This window comes from Anastrepha ludens, chromosome X, assembly GCF_028408465.1.
Source record: "Anastrepha ludens isolate Willacy chromosome X, idAnaLude1.1, whole genome shotgun sequence".
NCBI classification, from domain to species: domain Eukaryota; kingdom Metazoa; phylum Arthropoda; class Insecta; order Diptera; family Tephritidae; genus Anastrepha; species Anastrepha ludens.
The window spans coordinates 87,615,202-87,622,981 of NC_071503.1; the positions used below are offsets into that span (position 1 = coordinate 87,615,202).

Consider the following 7,780-nt stretch of genomic DNA (forward strand, 5'->3'; position numbering starts at 1 on the left):
AAGAAAGCGAGACATTTATCCACACTATTCTAAAATTACAGCCGCTAAATTCAAATGATCACCTCAGGATTTAGAAGCAAATGAGACCTTTGTAAAAATTTCGTTGCAACCAATTTTAGAGCATAGGGCTAAAAGAATTGTTGAGATGCAAAAAGAAGTTTTTCAAGGTCAAGGGCAACTTAAACAAACGTTTGATGAACCAGGTTCGTCGAATAGCAGTGATGCTCTCTTTTCTCTACTACAGTAATTCCATTAAGGTTAATGCTATTGTCGGGAAAACCAATTTGGAACAATCGCTCACCGCAATCTGTAAGATTTTGTCGGCCCATTAAACTGGAGTTCGTAAAAGAGGCAGGAGAAGTTGTTTTAAAGGAAGAGTTGGCCTTGAAAGAAGAAATTCTTCTCCATCTTAATTGGCGCTATAACCGCTTTCGCAATTTTGGCCAAGTTTAACAAAGCGCGTCAGCCGTTTCTTTCTCGTGCTAACCGGCGCCAATTGGACACACCAAGTGAAGCCAAGTCCTTCTCCACCTGATCTTTCCAACGCAGACGAGCCCTTCTTCTTCCTCTGCTACCACCAGCTGGTACCGCATCGAATACATTTAAAGCCAGAGCGTTTGTATCCATTCGGAAGGCTTGACCCAGCCAACGTAGCTGTTGGATCTTTATTCGCTGCGCTATGTCAACGTCGTCGTAAATCTCATACAGATCATCATTCCATTGCCTGCGATATTCGCCGTTGCCAACGTGCAAAGGTCCAAAAATCTTGCGGATAATCTTTTCTCTAAAACACTCCAAGCGTCGCTTCATCGGATGTTGTCATCGCTCAAGCTTCTGCGCCATACGTTAGGACGGGCATGATGAGGGTCTTGTAGAGTGTTAGCTTTGTTCGTCGAGAGATGACTTTACTGCTCAGTTGTCTACTTAGTCCAAAGTAGCACTTGTTGACAAGAGAGATTATTCGTTAGATTTCAAGACCGATAACAATGTGTTAATGCTGGTTTCGAAGCCTTTTACTACCTAGGAATTATAACTGTCAACAGTGACGTGGGTGCCGATATGCAAGTGCGCCGACTGTTTGTTTGATGACAGGAGGTACTTCGTTTTGTGCTCGTTCACCCCCAGATCCATTCACCTTGGTTCTGTATTCAGTGTTCGAAAGGCAGAACCGACAGTGCGGTTGTTAAGGCCAAAGATGTTAATATCATCGGCATACGACTGCAATTGTACGCTCTTATAAAAAATTGTACCCGACCCAATAAGTTCTGCGACTCGCACGATATTTTCCAATATTTGGTTAAAGATAGACAGTCCCCCTGCCTGCAACCTCGTTTGGTATATAACTACTTGGGGAACTCTCGATTCCCCAAAGGAACGGGAGTCCGGTCAAGGAGAGGTCGAAATTGAATTTGTGTGCGTGTGTGTGTGTGTTTTCTTTTCATGGGCGTTGTGGCAGCGCGATACCCTCAAGTGGCCCTTTGGAACCAGGACAAGCCTGTTATTTCGTCGAAACTCCGCACTCCACGGGACAACCGCTAAGTATTACAGCATGGGGGGGAAGGGCGAATTAGTCGCCGGTTCTTCTTCGTAATCTTTCGAGGATCCTTAGTTTTCTCATCGTCTCTGCTATGACATCGCATGCTGCCGTCCATTTTTCCCTGCATTGTAGCATGGATTGCACGAATGTATCTGGATCGTAGTTTCCTCCAAATATTCGATGAAGCTTCGATCTAGAGCCATAAAAACGCTTACATTCGAAGAATACGTGGTGAACGTCTTCTATCGCGTTTACCCTACAGTAATCGCAAGTGGGATGCGATTCATGTTTGAATCGATGGAGGTGTTAAAAATTGCGTCAGATAGAAATCCACTTCTCCGTGTTTTCTTTCAATCCGGCTTCGCAAGTCTGGAATGCAGCGATCTGTCCAGCGGCCCTTCGTTGTATTATTCCATATTTGCTGCAGAGTTTGGGTACTAGTTTCCCGTGCTACGATGCGTTGCATTTCACTGTCAGCCAATACTGCAGCTTCGTTTGCCAATATCTCTATTGGATACATTCCAACGATAACCAGTGCTGCTTCTTCTGAAACCGTTTTAAAGGCGGAGCAGACTCGAAGCGCACATAAACGATACGCTGCCTTTATACCGCGGAAAAAGGAAGGATGTTGCGAAGCCATGTTCTTCACCACGTCTGCTAGAAGTTGGCGTCGCGGTTGTTTTGGTCCGCGGGCGTTTAGCATTATTTACGATAAGGCTGCTATGATTACTGATGCTTTTTTGGTCGCATACTCCAGGTGCGTTTTAAAAGATAACCTCCTGTTTAACTTCTGGTACTGTCGTGGTGCTGTGATTGCCAACTTGTATAGTTGCCACTTCTACTTTTTTCCGGCTCGATATGAGAACGGACTCGGTTTTTTTCTCAGCGATTTGAAGGCCGTTTTGCACCAGCCATGAATTAACGGACGCCATTGTCTGATTTGCTGTTTCGTAGATGTCGCTCAGTCTCTTCGCCGTAATAATTACTACGATATCCTCTGAAAATCCGATAATGTTGGAACCATTGGGCATATTGGGGCGCAAAACACCATCGTACATGATGTTCCAGTGCAGTGATCCAAGGACTGAGCCTTGAGGGACCCTGCCTGAAACCTTACAACTCTTTCTGCCTACTGCTGTGTCGTGATCCAGTACGCGGTCTTCGAAGTAGCTTCGTATCATTGCTCGCAGGTAGGGGGATACTCCGATCTAGTCTAGTGCGTCCAGTATTTTGGCCCAGTTTGCGGTGTTGAATGAATTTCTTACATCCAATTAAGCAGTACTTTGGCATCTTCGAGCCATCCCCTGGCGGAATCGATCTCGTTCTTGAGGCGGTTGTAGATTATTCTCTCGAGTACTTTACCTGCCGAGTCGAGCAGGGAAATCGGTCTGAAGCTAGACGGTTCCATGGGAGCTTTGCCGGGTTTGGGCAGTAGAACCAGTCTTTGTTGCTTCCATATCGATGGGAACGTTCCCTCCGCGAGGCATGTATTAAACAGGCGTACGAAATTCGATGTTGTCTGGTCAAAGGCCAGTTTAAGTACTTGTTTAGGCACCTCATCAGGGGCAGGAGACTTCTTATTTTCGATTCTATTCACTGCTTGAAGAGCCTCGTCTGCTGATATTCTTGGATACTAATGTGCAATTTTCTTCGAGGTTAAAGAAACTAACTTCCTTTGTTTGGAGAAAAGTGTATTTACCACTTCATTCAAGAAAATCGGGCATGTTGGTATGGATTCCTTAGCAGACTTCAGCTTCTTGGTCACCACCTTGTATGCTGTCCCCCAAGGATAGTTTTCAGCATCATCGCAGAGCTCGAGGCAGCTTTTACGCTTGATTTCCTTTATTGATGTCTTGATTTGACGTCGCGCGGCTTTATACGTTTCTCTGGCTTCTATGAAGTTAGGTATACCTCTTACCCGTTGGAAGCTTCTTCTAGCCTTAATGCATTCTTTCCTGAAAGAATGAATACTCTCGTTCCACCAGTAAACTGGGACGTGTTTACTTGCTGTCGTTTTGCGAGACATTGACGCATCGCAGGCTCTACGAACATGAGCCATAATTTTGGTTGCCATGTCGTTTGCGCATCCCGTATATTCGCTTGTTGGCAACATCTCTTAAAATATACCAGGATCTAAGGTGTCGGTTTTCCATCCTCGGTGCTTCAAACTTAATTGCTGTTTTTGAAGTTTGCATTCGTTTAGGTCAATGTCACATATTATTGCTGAGTTATCACTCTGTAGAAGTTAGCGCTGACGAACGTGATGTCTATTATTGAACCGAAGCCATTTCTGAAGAAGGTATGTTCCCTGCCGCTGTTCAGTAAAACGATATCCAGGCATGCAAATGCTTCAAAGAGTGCTCTGCCTTTTGGTGTAGTCTGCTGTGAGCCCCACTCCATGGCCCATGCATTGAAATCGTCTGCAATAATATATCGCTGTCTTAACATTGCATCCATGGCGATTTTCCCTACTATCTCCTCAAACTCGTCTAAAGGGGTGCTTGGTGTAGCAGCTATATATAAATATATTTGAGATCTTGCCGCAAACAAAGCTTCTTTCTTTTACTACGCTTTTTAGATGTAAGGGCTGTCGTCCGCAGGACCATATTGCAGCCTGTTTGCAAGCGTCTTGCGACCAGTTGGCTGACCTTTCTCTATACGGTTCACTCAATACAACCTTGAGTTCAGCAACTGTTTCCGACAAGAGATCTAGTGCGGCTTCGCAACGGTTGAGATTGAGTTGTAGCAATCTCATAACTGTTTTATCTTATGAAGCGCAGCGGTTAAATGGTCTCATTCAGTGCTCAGAATTGTTACTGAACAAAATTTTTTTGCAAATTAAAAAAAAAAAAATTCAAATTTCAAATTTAATTTTTTTAATTTAATAAGATACTAATGCGGTTAATTTAATAAGATTGTCATGTCGGTCGCCTTGCCGCGGGGATGAGGCTTAAGTGGTGATTTAACTCCAGGTTATGGAGATTAACTTACCACGAACTAAGAGGGCATCTCCATATAGGAATTGGGTATCCCCCCAACCTGGAAGGAGGTATAAAATGCATTTCTTTCTTGCAATGTGGAGGCTAAACAAGGATCTCTCTGCACGAGGTAGCCCACTTTCTGGAAATCCTCCCGTCGAGCAATCGACGGCCCGGCATCAGATGTGCAGGCCAGAACCCCACACCCCCTTATGACGGGAACTGACACCCAGGGTTCCGGAGGAAGCCAATTACTAGTGGTGAAACATGGCACATTGGCTATGCCAATGGAGAGCCGAGTCAGTGTGAGCATAAACCGTCGCCGAAACGATCCGAAGCTACTGAACAAGTTGTGGAGGATGTGGAGATGGCTGACAATCTCTCAGGGACTCGGATGGAACTCTGGTACCGAGTAAGTCTTTGACAACGGTTAAGCCTGGTGCGAATCAGGTAAGTACCGGTAAAAAGTCTGAAGTTATTGGAGATACGAATGCAGGTGTTGGTCTATCCGCAAGGCAGATCAAACGAAGACGACATAAGGCGAAGAAAGCCGAAGCATCAGCTAAGGTAAGTACTCAAGCTCCGTCAACTTCGACAACGGTAATGAAAACGGGAAAGCGTGGCAGTCTGTGCCAACGACCGGGAAGAGGAGAAAGGCAAAGAAGAGGAAAGTCGAGAGACGGAACTCGGAAATGCCTGCATCCTCGACTCAATCCAATGCAGATAAACCTTTACCTGACAAGGCAAAGGCTAAAGGACCTCAAATGAAGAATGACACTCTTCCGTCAACGTCTGGCGAATCATTCGGGAGAATGGCAGCAAAGGCAATGACGGTGGAGATACATACCGACAAACAAGACGGTCTACTGTCCAAAGGGCAACAAGCCTATCTTGACAGCTATCTTTGGAAAGCTATCGGTGAGTCGAAAGACGCGCCGACTGTCGAGGGTAAAAGCGTGGTGGGCGGCATCGTAAAGGTGCACAGCTCCAATGCTTTTTCGCGACAATGGCTGGAAAAAGTGATAGCAAAAATTCCAGCCTGCGAAAACAGAAAGTTTATTCTTGTTGAGAGTAGCAAAGGAAGACTGGTACGAGCGACTGTCTGGATTCCGAGTCCTTCCTGCAGTTCAGCAGAGCTCCTCACACGCATCCGTGTTCAGAACAAAGCCCTTGGCGCGACTCTCTGGAGAGTATACTCGAGCACCAGGCAGAAATCCGCTACCAATTCGGAGGCGGGTTAGCTCCTCGTGCTGGGTATCGATCCTGGGTCCCTCAAGGTTCTTATGTCGAAGTACGGGTGCCGTTCTCACCTACATCTGGGGCGAATCCATTTCCGTGTCCAGGATAAGGTGTAGGACAAAGCGTAAGTATACTCAGTCTCATGACTGAAGTTATATTTACACAGATAAATATGCAGCATAGCAAAGCGTCTACGGCTCTCCTGTGCCGTAGACATGCCAACCAGCAAACAAACCCACACATAATACTAATACAAGAACTATGGGTATGTCACAAGCGTATCTGTGGTCTAGGTGCTATGTCGTAGGGACAAATACTTCATTGTGAAGGAAATGTGAGACCGCGAGCATTTATTATCAAGCCGAGGTTGATCGAACACACGATGTTAAAAGAGCTATGCTCCGGAGATATCGTTGTTGCAAAGATAAAGTACTTGAAGAGTGGGAACAGTTTCAGCCACCTCCTTCGAGGAAGCTGTTCAAGTATGCAGAATCCAATAATCTGGGGCTTATAGTGGGATGTGACGCAAATTTACAGAACATCGTATGGGGAAGCAGCAAATGCAACCCCTGTCAACCGATTTGGTCATTCAAAACACTGGTAACAAACCAACTTTTGTTACCAAAAGGAGACAAGGGGTGATTGATTTAACACTTACCAATAGGTCAGTTGGAAATGAAATCAACCGATGGCGAGTTTTGGAAGAGGGCTCTCTTTCTGATCATCGTCTTATCGAATTCCGAGCGGGAATCGATACAATATTAATATCTTCCGGTAGGAATCCTCGAAATGTGGACTGGGACAGGTATGGTGAGCTTGTAACAGAGCTATAATTAAACCTGAAAAAAAATCAAATCAGTTGAAATGATTGAAGATGCTACTAAGAAATTAGAAGGTACTTTAATCAATTGCTTTGAGGAACTGTGCCCACTCAGGCAAAGTAGACAGGGCAAAGCGGTTCCTTGGTGGAACCCTGAACTGTCGAAGGTTCGTTTCCGGTCTAGAAAACTTCTTAATAAGGCCTTAGAGACCCAAACAGAGGAGGACTGGGCAAATCATCGACTTATGCTTAGAGAATATAAGAAAAAAGTACGGAAAGCCAAACTTGAATCCTATAGAAATTTCTGCAGTAACGTCGAGGAAATGAGGGAAACAGCAAAACTTCGTAAGCTCCTTCATCTAGACCGCTCAGTAAGGCTGGATTCCATTCGAAAACCTAATGGTTCAATCGGAAACGTTTAATGCTCTACTCGAAGCCCATTTTCCGGGTAGTAGAACTCTCTCTGAAGAAGAGAGTGACATGAACAATAACGGTAGCAACGGTGTACCCTCTAGGTACAGCTGGTATATTGCTAGTCAGATAGTGACAAAAGAATCGATAGCGTTTTCCTTGTCTTCCTTTGATAACTTTAAGTTCCCTGGACCTGACGGAATATATCCAGCAATGCTTAAAAAAGGAGGAGATAGGCTGATTGAGGCCCTGAAAAGGATCTTCACAGCCTGTCTTGCATTTGGTTATATGCCATCCCAAAGCCAACGCGTAAGAGTAGTATTTATTCCGAAACCAGGAAGAGATGACTATTCCCTAGCAAAAAGTTTTAGACCTATCAGTTTAAGATCGTTCGTGTTGAAAAGTCTAGAACGAGTGGTGGAGAAACATATTCGAGTGGGGGTATTGCCGAGAAGTCCACTTAGTAGAAATCAACATGCTTACCAGAGTGGAAAATCATGAGAATCAGCCTTATATGATCTTACTAGCAAGATTGAAGCCGGGCTGGAAGCTGACGAATACACAATGGGCGTGTTCGTGGACATTGAGGGGGGCTTTTGATAATGCCACTTTCGGCCCGATATGTTCTTCTGCCGACCGATACGGAGTTAATCCAATCATAGTTAAATGGATATATAGTATTCCATGTCTCTGAGAGGCCGTTAACCGCTGGTTGGAGCGGTGACGAACAAATCACAGTCAGGGCCAGGCAAGGATGTCCCCAAGGGGGTGTTCTTTCTCCGCTGTTGTGGTGCT

General features: G+C 45.1%; 1 protein-coding gene across 1 annotated transcript; it reads right to left on the reverse strand.

Annotated features, from left to right (window-relative positions):
- Positions 1–1,820: 1,820 nt before the first annotated feature.
- On the reverse strand, positions 1,821–2,240 carry LOC128870325 (uncharacterized). The gene has a single exon (XM_054112936.1). It carries the CDS (start codon positions 2,238–2,240, stop codon positions 1,821–1,823), a length of 420 nt encoding a protein of 139 aa, XP_053968911.1.
- Between the last annotated feature and the right edge of the window lie 5,540 nt (positions 2,241–7,780).

What these genes read in the sequence shown, in the direction of transcription:
- LOC128870325 (XM_054112936.1), bottom strand. Translation starts at nt 2,240, where the DNA reads ATGCTAAACGCCCGCGGACCAAAACAACCGCGACGCCAACTTCTAGCA.